This window comes from Phascolarctos cinereus, unplaced genomic scaffold (genome assembly GCF_003287225.1).
Source record: "Phascolarctos cinereus isolate Bilbo 61053 unplaced genomic scaffold, phaCin_HiC Scaffold_3;HRSCAF=262, whole genome shotgun sequence".
In the NCBI taxonomy this organism is placed as follows: Eukaryota; Metazoa; Chordata; class Mammalia; order Diprotodontia; family Phascolarctidae; genus Phascolarctos; species Phascolarctos cinereus.
This window is the reverse complement of record NW_027555736.1, coordinates 170,768,592-170,780,898: the sequence shown is the minus strand read 5'-3', so window position 1 is coordinate 170,780,898 and position 12,307 is coordinate 170,768,592. Positions and strand designations below refer to the sequence as shown.

General features: G+C 44.8%; 1 protein-coding gene across 1 annotated transcript in view; it reads right to left on the bottom strand.

Annotated features, from left to right (window-relative positions):
* LOC110193748 (myosin-6) overlaps positions 1-12,307 on the bottom strand; it is a 46,321-nt gene that overhangs the window by 31,431 nt on the left and 2,583 nt on the right. The window contains exons 6-15 of the mRNA XM_020965776.2: positions 12,152-12,263; positions 11,692-11,784; positions 9,741-9,804; positions 9,071-9,169; positions 8,625-8,728; positions 8,370-8,508; positions 5,408-5,676; positions 3,771-3,941; positions 2,024-2,333; positions 105-172 (exon numbers count right to left, since the gene is read on the bottom strand). Coding sequence (XP_020821435.1) covers positions 105-172; positions 2,024-2,333; positions 3,771-3,941; positions 5,408-5,676; positions 8,370-8,508; positions 8,625-8,728; positions 9,071-9,169; positions 9,741-9,804; positions 11,692-11,784; positions 12,152-12,263 — 1,429 coding nt within the window. The remainder of the gene's footprint in view (positions 1-104; positions 173-2,023; positions 2,334-3,770; positions 3,942-5,407; positions 5,677-8,369; positions 8,509-8,624; positions 8,729-9,070; positions 9,170-9,740; positions 9,805-11,691; positions 11,785-12,151; positions 12,264-12,307) is intronic.

The following is a 12,307-nucleotide window of genomic DNA, read 5'->3' as shown; positions in this document are numbered from 1 at the left end:
TGCGTGTCCAAGGTAACACCTCCCTCTGACCCCTACCCTGCACTGCTAGGTCTAGTTTTCCCTCAGGATTCCCAGTTCTACACACAGTGGCTAGCCCGTCTTACCCTGTGGAGGGCTGACACTGTCTGGAAGGAAGAACCTTTTTTCTTGCCTCCTTTGCCTTTGGCATCAACTATTGGAGAGAGGAAAGAATCAGTCAGGGAGGAACAGCATACTTTCTACCTCCACCCCCACACTCCACTCTCTCCCTTTGTTTCCTTATTACCTTTCCCTCTCAAGCTTTCCCCTCTTTCTAACTTCACTTACTGTCAAGGATACCCCCATCCTCTAAGTCACCCAGGCTTGCAACCTAGGTGTCATCCTTTACTCCTGACTCTTTCTCACCGGCGCCCGCCTCCCCCCGTACCTTCTTAACATCTCTCATATACCCTCCATTCTCTCCTCTGACACTACAAGCATTCTGCTACAGGCCCCTGTTACCTTACACTTGGACAATTACAATATAGCCTGCTGCTTGGTGTCTCTGTCTCATTGTCCCCACTCTAATCTATCCTCCTCTCAATTGCCAAATAAGTCTTCCTAAAGTGCAGGTCTGACCCTATCACCTCCTCTAGTTAATAAACTCCAATAGCTCCCCTTTACCTCCAGGATCAAATAGAAAATCTTCTGTTTGGCTCTTAAAGCCCTTTGTGACCTGGTTGTTTTCCTACCTTTCTAGTAATCTTCTTATACATTATTCCCTCCATGTTATCTTTGATCCTTACTGTTTCTCTCACACATTTCTTTTTTTAAAAATAATATTTAATTTTCCCCCAATTACATGTTAAAATAATTATTAAAACTTAAAAAAAGTTTTGAGTTCCAAATTCTATCCTTCGCTCCTTCCCTGCCCTCCTCTCTCCCTGAGACGGTAAGCAAATCCAGTATAGTTTATCCATGTCACACATCTCTTCATCTTCCAGCTCTGAGCTGTCTGTCTCCAGTGCCTGGAATGCTCTCCCTCCTCGTCTCTGCCTCCTGGCTTCCTTGGCTTCCTTTAAGTCTCAGCTTAAATCCCACCTTCTACAAAATTTCCTTCCCAATAGTCCTTAACCTTATTGCCTTTCCTCTGAGACTACCCCCAACTGAACCCATACAAATCTTGTTTGTACTCAGCTGTTTGCATGCTATGACCTTCTATGTTTTGGTTTTGTTCATTTGTTTTTTGCCTTTCTTTCTATCCTCAGAACTTAGCACAGTGCCTGGCACATAGTAGGTGCTTAATAAAAGTTTGTTGATTGCTTGATTGATAGGGCTCAGAGACCGCTCTTTCCTCGGAGCAAAACATTGTGGCTGGTGGCCATTGGAAGCTACAGTTTACTCAGGGAAAGTTAGAAGGTAAGACTAGCCTCACTTGCCCATCCAGTCATAAAACATGAATATGTTCATAATGAGACGAATGATACAAATTACATTGTCCTAGGACTCTCTCTGTTCTCCCAGCTTTGGACTCCTCTACCCAAATCCCAGATCATGTCTTTTCATCTGTTTTGCATGCTCTCTTGATCCTTAGCACTGCCCTAATTCTTTTGACCTGGACCCTAACCTTTACCTCTGGCACCTTGGGAAAGGCACCACTCATCTCTGTTAACTCACTCCAGTCCATGCACAAGTAACATGACACTTCTGACTCTTTCCTAAGGAGGAATCTTCAGGCAGTGACCTTTCCCAGTTACCTGGCACAAGAGGCGTCAGTCTGTATCATGAGAGATCTTTAACTCTAGTCTATGGCTGGAGTTTCCAACCCAAGTACATTCACTGTTCTCTTCCCATGTCTTTCCATTTGTTTCTCCCCTCCCCCAATATGTTTTATCTCTTTTCCCTTTCCTCTTTGGAGTTGGAGGCTTCTTTCCTATAGCTCATCACCACCCCCAAGCAATAGGTTCTTTCTGATTTGGGAACTCTTCATTTCCTAGAAGCCAGATGCTGAATTTCATAAGGTTTCCTAAAGTGCCAGTATCATATCCCAGAGCTGGGTCCTTACCGCTATCAGCAGAAGCATAGGTAGAAAAGAGGGTTGCCATCAGTTTGAGGGAGGACTTTTGATAGAGGCCCACCACAGTCTCGTTGAGTGGGTCCTTGTTCTTCTCCAGCCAGCCCATGATATTATAATCCACGGTGCCTGCATAGTGTATCAGAGAGAAGTGGGCCTCCGGCTTCCCCTTGACATTTCGGGGTTTCTGGAAGTTGTTGGACTTGCCCAGGTGGTTGTCGTAGAGTTTGGCCTTGAAGGTAGTGTCAGTGGCTTTGGGGAACATGCATTCCTCCTCCAGAATGGACATTATGCCCATGGGCTGTGGGGAAGGGAAGAGGGAACGTAGCTGAGTTTCCTCCCAAGGGTACACAGAGCCATAGATTCCCCAGACAGAAAGGAACCTCTAGAAGTTAACTTATCCACTCCTGTAGTTGAGTATCTGGTCTGTTATTGACCCACAGGAGCTTTCCATGTTCTTTCAGTCACCTGTGCCACTAGTTTATGAGCTGAGGGCTCTGAGGCAGCAGATAAAGTGGGGGTGCATGGTTTTTAGGTCAATGAGGTCGAGTTCAGGAAGTGATTCCTAATGTCTAACCTAAATATAAACAATTTCAGGTCAAACCTATTTCGTGATACAATGGAGAGAATGTTAGATTTAGAAATTAAAGGACCTATGTTCAAATCCCAGCTCTTCTACTTCCTACCTGTGTGATGTTGGTAAGGGAAACAAAGGGGGAAGGGAACCAGCATTTTTTAAGTGCCTACTATGTGCCAGGCTCTGTGCTAAGTGCTTTATGGATATTATTTCATTGAATGATGTTGGTCAATGACTTCTCTGAGCCTCAGTGTTCTCATCTGTAAAATAAGGAGGCTAGACTTGACCTGAAAGATCTTTTCCACCTCTAAATCTGTGATCTTGTGAGATCTATTCCATACCCAATAGAGTTAGAGAGAAGCAATTTCCCTTCTATTGCTCTGTGCTTCCCTGAAGATTTTCCTTCCTTCCTTCTACATTCTTCCTTCACAAAAGGTACACGTGACAGGCAAAGTTCCTATCCAAGAAACTCCTGAACATTCTGGGGGTCTAAAGGCAGAAAGGGCCTCAAGAACTCAACCCAACAATAATAAACTAGCGAGTAAGTGGTAGGCTCCTATCCATCTGAAAATTTTTACTAATTTAGCAAGGGACAGAGTATTCTAGAGACTTCTAAGTCTGTATAGAATACACTTATACATTACAGATTGATCTGTTCAATCTGCTCAATCATCTAATCAATCTCAGCATATAGGGAAGTAACCACTACCTGATAAATTACTCAGATTGTTGAGGATTGATTACTCAATGGTGGTAATTACTCAGTAGGTGGCTCTGGTTTGCATGGGGAAAATACAGAAGGCAGTGAAGCATCTCAGAGTCAGAGCAGGCAGAGAATGCCTGCTAGCTTCCTTATTTTCCTTTCTCTCTAGGTGTGATCACCACCTAAGTACTTATGTCTAAAAATGTGTTTAGTTTTCATTTATCAGGGAGTAAAGGAGCCCCCTTTAGACAGTAAATTTTGTTTTGGGAGGAGGATATAATATTTTGAGTTACAGACATTGGCTCTTTCTAGGATTTGTTCCTCTTTGTGGGTGTTAGGGAGGCAGGGGACATCATGCTGTGATTCTAATTTCTTATCCTTAGACTATATGTCTTGCCATGGACATGATGCTGTCCCTCTGCCTGGGGGCCTAGGCCAAGGAAGTAGGGACTGGGCACCTTCTCAATGAGGTCGATGCAGGCCTGCAGGTCCATGCCAAAGTCGATGAACTCCCACTCAATGCCCTCTTTCTTGTACTCCTCCTGCTCCAGCACGAACATGTGGTGATTGAAAAACTGTTGCAGTTTCTCGTTGGTGAAGTTGATGCAGAGCTGCTCGAAACTGTTGAACTGGAGGGCACAGAAGGGGGAGAGTGGGCAGGTCAGTCACTCAATCAGTGAACATGGCATATATGTGGGACAGGGAAGGCACCTGGCTTATCAGCAGAATGGAAGGATGGTGTTTATTAAATTGAATTGATGTGTTGAGGAGTAGGATGAGATGAGGTTGGATAAGTAGGTTGGTGGAGCCAGATTACGGAGGACACACTGTATTAGAAAGAGGAATCACTTGGAGCGTCCAGAGACCTGGATTCCTGTTCTAGCCCTGTCACTAATTGGCTGTGCAATCTTGGGCAAATTGCTCCTCTCTGGGCCTCACTGTAAAAAAGTGTTGGGGGCAGCTAGGTGGCGCAATGGATAGAGCACCGGCTCTGGAGTCAGGAGGATCTGAGTTCAAATCTGATCTCAGACACATAATACTCACTATCTGTGTGACTCTAGGCAAGTCACTTAACCCCAATTGCCTTACCAGAAAAAAAAAGAAAAAAAAGGTGTTAGATTACTAGCTGTCTAATGTTTTTTTTCCAGGTCTGGCAGTCTCTGATTCTAAACATATATTGGAGCCTATTCATGACTCATTGCCGAGAAGGACATACCGGTGATGAGAAGACAAGGTTCCTACCCTAAGGGACTTTACAATTCAATTAGAGATCAAAAAAGAGGAAAAGTTACTATCTGTACGGAAATATTTATCTTTTTTGTGGTAGCAAAACACTAGAAACTAAAGGGGTACCTATCAATTGGGGAATGGTTGAACAAATGATAGTATATGATTATAATGGAATATTATTTTGTTGTGAGAAATGAAAAAAGAGATGGTTTCAGAGAAACCTGGGAAGATTTGTATGAACTGATGCACAGTGAAGTGAGCAGAACCAGGGGAATAATTTGTATAATAACATCAACATCATGGAGATGAGTCAGTTTTGAAAGCCTTAAAAACCCTGATTAACACAATGATCAACCAAGATTCCAGAGGAATGATGATGAAGAATGCCTTGCATCTCCTGAAGTGTGGTGATGGACTAATATACAAAATGAGAGATGCGTTTCTGGACTTAGGAATACAGACATTTGTTTTGTTTGGTGATGCATATTTGTTACAAGGGGTCCCCCCTGCCCTTGGGTGGAGAGGGAGAAAAATAAATGCTTGATAAATAGAAACATATGTAATAAAACCTCAACTATTAGGGAGATAATTCTAAAACGCATGAAACAATTAGAGAGCCAAACAAAGCAGTCAGGTTCAATCAAAGCTAAGCAGTATAGAGCAGAATATTGGTACAACAGGAATTCAGAGAAGGGGGCAATCCGTGTGGGCTGGAGCACTTGGCAAAGGCTCCTTGGAAGATATGGGACTTGAGTTCCGGTTTAAAAAAAGGTGAGATGTGGCATTTCCCACTTTCAGACCAGCACCACTACTGGGCTCACCCCTAAACCAGACTTTTTCTCCAGCCCAGGCTCCACCAACTCACGTCAAAGATTTCAAAGCCAGCAATGTCGAGGACGCCAATGAAGTACTGGCGTGGCTGTTTGGTTTCCAGGGTAGAATTGATCCGAGCCACCATCCAGTTGAACATCTTCTCATAGACAGCTTTGCCCAGGGCCCCAATGGAGTAGTTCACCTGCTGGACATTCTGGCCTTTGGTGACATACTCATTGCCCACCTTCACCCGAGGGTGGCACAGTCCCTTCAGCAGATCAGCTGAGTTCAGTCCCATGAGGTAGGCTGACTTATCAGCATCTGATGGAAAGAGAAAAAATTGAGCATGCTCTGCCTTGTCCCTCCAAGCCCTCTCCCAGCTCTCCTCATCTCAATCTCATTGCATTTGCCAGGATCTACTGAGCTGAGCCCTTGTCGAACCAGCTAAACAGATGCACTCCCTCTCAGATTCCAACCAAATTGACTTGCTTCTTTGTGTTCCATCTTTTTTTGTTGTTTGTTTTTGCTTTTTGGTGAGGCACTCAGGGTTAAGTGACTTGCCCAGAGTCACACAGCTAGTAAGTGTCAAGTGTCTGGTCTGAGACTGGATTTGAACTCAGGTCCTCCTGATTCCAAGGCCGGAGCTCTATCCACTGCACCATCTAGCTGCCCCTCTGTGTTCTATTTTCTACCTTACCTTTACACAGACTATCCCCTATGCCTAGAATGCTCTTCTTCCTTACCTCAACCAGTGAATAGCACAGTGACTGGCAGGCGGTAGATGTTTAATAAATGCTGAATGCCTGATTGGTTGGAATCCCTACCACATGCCGTTCTCCATCCCTCCATAACGTGAGCGCCTTGAAGGCAGGTGTTTCATTTTTGTCTCTGTGTCCCCTAGCACAGTGCCTGGCACACACTGGCCGTTTAATAAATGGCTGTTGAACTGAATTGCATTGAGCTGTGTACCAGTCTTCTCTAACAGCACCTACTTCCCAGGGTTGTTGTGAGGATCAAATGAGATATTTGTAAAGCACTCAGCACAGTGCCTGGAACACAGTAGGCACTTAATAAATGCTTGTTTCTTCCCCTCTTTTACCTAAACTGCTTGAGGGCTAAGACTGTGAGTTGTGTTTCTTAAGTATATCCCACAGAGCCGAACAGTGCAGAGTACCCTGGAAGCAATCTGTCGGTATCTGTTGGTAGGTTGATTGCCTGGTACCAAACTGTGGTTAGATTCTTCTACCCACCCATTTGACCTCCCAAAGTACCACCTGACATTTATCGATGGTTGATTGTCTAGACAAGATAACGATGGAGAAAATGTTAATAATGCAGATTAAACTTAAAAGTGTGTCGTGCATACATTTTTTCCAGAAAGCTGGTTGTTAAACATTTACTAGTACCCTCTGCTTGTGAGCAACTATTAACTCATGAGGCCTAGTTTCATGAATGCTCAGTTAAATAAATAACTATATAAATGGTCTGACCTTGTGGACGCTCTCTTTGTTACCCCTATAAAATGGATGGATCGGTTGAGAAAACCCAAGTTAGGACTGCCTCATAGGGTAAGTCAAGCACGGTGGGTGGTATTGACTTAGAGTCAGAAAGGCCTGAGTTTGAATCTTGCCTTTGGAATTTTGTAGTTGTGTCGCCTTGGGCAAGCCACAACCTCCCTCGGCCTCAGTTTTGTCGTGTGTAAAATAGGGATAATAATACCACCTATCTCCTAGGCTTATGAAGCTCCAATGAGATAATATATCTAATGTGCTTCGTTAACCTTAAAGTTCTATATAAATGTGAACTCTAATTATTATGCTGTGAGCCGAGAGCTAGCATTATGTAGTGGTTGGGGAGCCAGACTTAAGAGGAAGCAGGACCTGGGTTCAAGTTCTGCCACTGACATGTATTGGCTGTGTGAATCTGGGAAAGTTACTTAACCTTTAAGAGCTTCAGGCATTTTCCTGAGACTTTAAGTTGTAGAAAAGGTGCCAATCTACTTTGGTAGAGGGAGTTTCCTCACTAAGATTTACCTTTAGGTCTGGTTAAAAAGAAGTATAGAAAGAGTTTGATGCTTACCATCCTTGCAGAGAGCCTGTTGGGAGCTGAAAGTCACTGAGCTAGAGAAGAGAATCCACTCCTTTTTCATTGAGGATTATAGGAGGTCTCTCTGTCTCCCCTTGGGAGACATTGTGGCATTGTGGAAAGATGGTTGGATTTTGAGTCAAAGGACCTGGGTTCTGGGTTCTAATCCAGGGTTTGCCACTCAGTGACTTGGGATTTTGGATGGGTCACTTTAGATCTCTCAGCTCCTCATTTGTAAAATGAGAGGGTGGGACTGACTGGCCTCTGCGGTCCTTTCCCCTCTCGCCTCTGGCCATCTCTACCAATATTCCCTAGTTCTTCATTTCCATTTTCTGTCCTTGGAACTCACCGTCAAATCTGCCCAGCACCAGGGCGAGGGCTGAAGTGGGGCATATTAGGCAGAGCTCCACCGCCATTTTTTTTTAATTGGATGGGCTTACTTGTGCAATTAAAGCATGGGGATTATTAAAGACTATTAAAGGCTGGGAATGATCACAACAGGAGTGTAACAGAAGTGGAAAATGATGTGTAAACCTGTAGTTCCCATTTTTTAACCCAAGGCCTTAAGCACTCTCTGTTTCTCTCTCTCTTCTTCTCTCTCTGTCTTTGTCTCTCTGCCTCTCTGTTTTCTCTGTCTTCCTCCTCCTTCCCTCCTTCCTTCCTCCCCCTCTCTTCTCTCTCTCCCCCACTCTCCCTTCCTTCTTCCATCCCTCTTTCCTCTCTCTTTTCTCCCCCACTCTGTCTTTCTCTGTCTCTCCTCTGTCTGTTTCTCTGTCTCTCTCCTCTCTCCCCCTCTTGCCCTCCTTCCAACCCTCCCTCTCCCCCCTCTCCTTCCTCTCCACCCTCTTTCAGTCTCTCTGTCTCCTCTTCCCTCTATCCGTCCCTTTGTTCCCACCCCGACCCAGTGCTCTCCTATTGATTTCTCACACCTTCTGTGCCATCTGGCTCTGCCTGCTCCTCCCTCTGCTTCTGCTTGAACTTCATGTTCCCATAATGCATGATGGCCCCTGTCAGCTTGTACATTCCAGCTTTCTCCTCTGCTGTGAAGCCCAGGACATCAAAGGCATTCTGGATGGGTGGGGGTTGGGGAGAGAGAGAGGAAGGCATTAGTCTCAAAGCAAAGCTGTGGAGCATCTCAGAGTCTCTTTACCTCCCCATCCCCACCCCAGCGCCCACCCACTCACATCAGTGGCCAAGAGCTCCTCGGAGTCATCGATGGAGGGCACAGACACCTCCCCCTGGGACACGAAGGCGTAGTCATAGGGGTTGTTGGTGACCAACAGCATGTCTGTTCCAGGCATTTGTCAGGATGAGAGAGGGGAGGAAGGGAGAAGGGGAGAGAAGAAAGACAAGAAGTAGGTGAGGACAAAGAGTTGGAAAGAAAGAGAAAGAGAGAGAGAAAGAGAGAAGGAGAGAAGAAAAAGCAATAGAACAAGGAAAGTAAGAGGTAAGAGGGGAACAAAATGAAGAGGTGGAGAGAGGAGAACCAATAAGTAAGTGAATTAGAATCTATACATTTAGACCCCCTCTCCTCAGAGGCAGTTTCAACTCTCCCTTCCCTTGAACTGAATGTATGTGTGTTGGGGGTGTGCGTGTGATTAGGGGAGAAAACTCAAGGTCTGAGTCTTACCCAGAAGCTCTGGCTTCTTGTTGGATAGGATCTGGTAGAAGATATGGTAGTTTCTTTCTGCTTTTAGCTGGAAGATAACCCGGGACTTCTCCAGGAGGTCTAAAAGGGGGCAAAGAGGATAAGGAAGCTAAGTGAGACATGACAAAGTAAGGAAGGGAGACCAAGAGAGACAAACAGGGGGAGATTGGACCTCAGTGTTGGAGAGACAGAGAGAAGGTGGGAAGACAGAGTGACAAAGTAAGATAGAGATAGAAATAGAGAAAGACAGAAAGAAACAGAGACAGACAGACAGAGACAGAGAGGGAGACAGAGAGAGAAACAGAGAGAGAGAGAGAGAGAGAGAGAGAGAGAGAGAGAGAGAGAGAGAGAGAGAGAGAGAGAGTGAGAGAGAGACTGGGAAATACAGAGATAAGGAGGCTGGGAGATAATGACACATAGAGAAATACAGAAGCAGTGGTAGAAGCACTAGGAGATTACTAGTGGAATGATACAGAATCAGAGCTAGATAGACTGAGAGAGATGAGACTCAGACACAGACTTAGGCAGGATTAGAAAATGCATGACTCAGAGGACAGAGAACCTGAGAATTACAGAGAAAGACTTAGGAAAACTGCAAGGTCGATGGAGACAAAGACAGGCAGAAGAACTGGGAAGGAATTTCATCACTCACAGGTCTCTATGTCGGCTGATGCCAACTTTCCTGTGGCTCCAAAGTGGATCCGGATGAATTTTCCCTGAATGATGGAAGAGCAGGAGGAGGAGGCAGAAGGAAAGTCAAATCATCAGGAAGGGCTAGTTATGATTTTCCTCTCTCTCCTTCCCACAAACCCTAATTGTACTTGTCATGCATATGCTGTTTGACCTTAAGTAAGTAAAAATAATGAAAAAATAGCGCTCAGACCCACCTCCCACCTAGGGAACAGTGTGATAACTCATGTGGGAGAGCTTTGTAAGCGAAGTCATTACTGAGGGGCAGATACTCTGACCCAGAGTCATCTCCACTTCAAGGTGTCTATCTCAAGGAAGTTATAGGCAGAAAAAGGTCCTCTATGCACCAACACATTTGCTGCAACACTTTTTTGTGGTAGCAGAGAAACAAAGTAAATGCCCATTGAAGGGGTGGGGTGGGGATGGCTAACCAAATTGTAGTCCATAATAGAGTTGTTGTGCTATAAGAAATGAGGAATATGACATTCAGAAATGGGAGATGATGCAAAGTAAAGTAAGCAAAATCAGGAAAACCCTATGCACCGGAACAATAATGTAAATGGAATGAACGAAAAAAGTGACATTGAATGTTGTGTGATTATAATAACCAAGCTTGGCGCCAGAGAGGAGCTGAGAAAAATTCGCCTTTCTCCTTTCTTTGCAGAGATGGGGGACTACGGATGTGGAATGGTGCATATCCTGCCAGAGGAATTGATGAAGGCCCCATGGTAGGTCAAAAAGAGGCCTCATTTTGTAACCAGGGTTCAAGTCCTAACTTCAGCCAAGTCATTAACCTCTCTGGTCTCAGTTTCCTCATCTGTAAAATGAAGAGATTGGACCAAGACCTCTGAGATCTCTTCCAGCTTTAAATCTATGATCCTAGGGACAGCTAGGTGGCTCAGTGGACAGAGCACTGGCTATGGAGTCAGTAGGACCTGAGTTTGAATCTGCCACAGGACACTTACTAGCTGTGTGATCCTGGGCAAGTCACTTAACTCCAATTGCCTCAAAAAGTGTTGATAGGTTTTCCTGAACTGCTTTCTTCTTTCTTTTAAAAATCTTTGTTACAAGGAATGCCTTGCTGGGGACAGGAAGGAGGCCGCATATTTGGAAATGAAGATGATGTAAAAACAAAAGAAAAAACTAAGATAGAAGGAAATAAAGTCACTAGAAAAATATGTGCTTTTATAATCTACTCCCGATTTTCTGTATGTACATTATCCATTTCTCAGCTGTGACCTAGAGTCTTCCCTTCCTTTATTTTTATCTAGGTCCTACAATAGTGATAGCCAAGTTGAGTTGGGAAGGGTATGGGGCCTGGCACATCAGGGGTGAGTATATATAGATCTCTGACTGTAGCTCCAAACCAATACATTACAAAATAGAATTCACATGTTATGGGATAGGACTTGAACTTGTGTTTTCATTGGTATAGGGAACTCTCAGATGAGGAAACTCCCCTTACTAATGCAGGTTGCCATCTTCTCTGCAACTTGTAGTCTTAGCTTCCTAGAACACTAGGAAGTTAAATGACTTGTCCTGGATCACACAGCCAGTCTATGTAAGCAGCAGTACTTGAACTCAGGTCTGCCTGGATCTAAGGGCAGTTTGATATCTACTATAGTGGGCTGCCTCTCCAGTATTTATACAGTGCTTTAAAGTTTGTAAAATATTTGTCTCATAACCGCCCTGTGAGACCAATAAATGAACATTATTATTGAAACCATTTTACAGATGAGGAAACTGAGGCTCCCGGAAATTAAATGATCTGAGTTCTTGAAGCTAGAAAGTGTCTGATGACATATTTGAGCCCGGGTGCCCTGACTCTAAGTTTAGTTACATTACAGTGTAACAGCTTGGCCTCTTTAACAGGTGTGGTTAGCAGAATTTATCATTTAGTCAATATCACTTACAAAGCGGGAAGAGTTGTCGTTCCTCACAGTCTTAGCATTGCCGAAGGCCTCCAGGGCGGGGTTAGCCTGGATGATTTGATCCTCCAGGGTACCCTGTAGAGGGAGGAGAAATCCCCAGCAAAATTTCATACTTCTGATTTTGGCTAGGTCTGCAGATGGTAGGGTTGAAGAGCCTAGTCTGGCTTGGCTGGGAGGTGTTGGGCAGGTGAACGTCCAGGCCAGGGCGGTCATGGGGCTGGAGCTGAGGATGGGCAGACAGGGCCCTACCTTTCTCTTTGCCTTCTCAGTACCTCTTGCAAGGGAAGGGGAGTCCAGCTTATGGCAGGTGGAGGTATAGCCCCAATAATTTGCTTTTGAATGAAGGGACTGCCTGTCCGGAGTGGTTCACGTTAGGTATTAGAATCCTAGTGCCTTGGGCTGTTCTGTACTATCCTCCAAGAACCTGTGTCCCTGTGGGTACCTTGTTGGCATTGGCACTATCCTTCTTGCCACGATCCCCTATGGCTGCGATACTGGCAAAGTACTGGATGACACGTTTTGTGTTCACAGTCTTCCCTGCACCGGATTCTCCGCTGGAGGCAACAGCAGCTCATTAGAACTCAGTCATCCTACACTC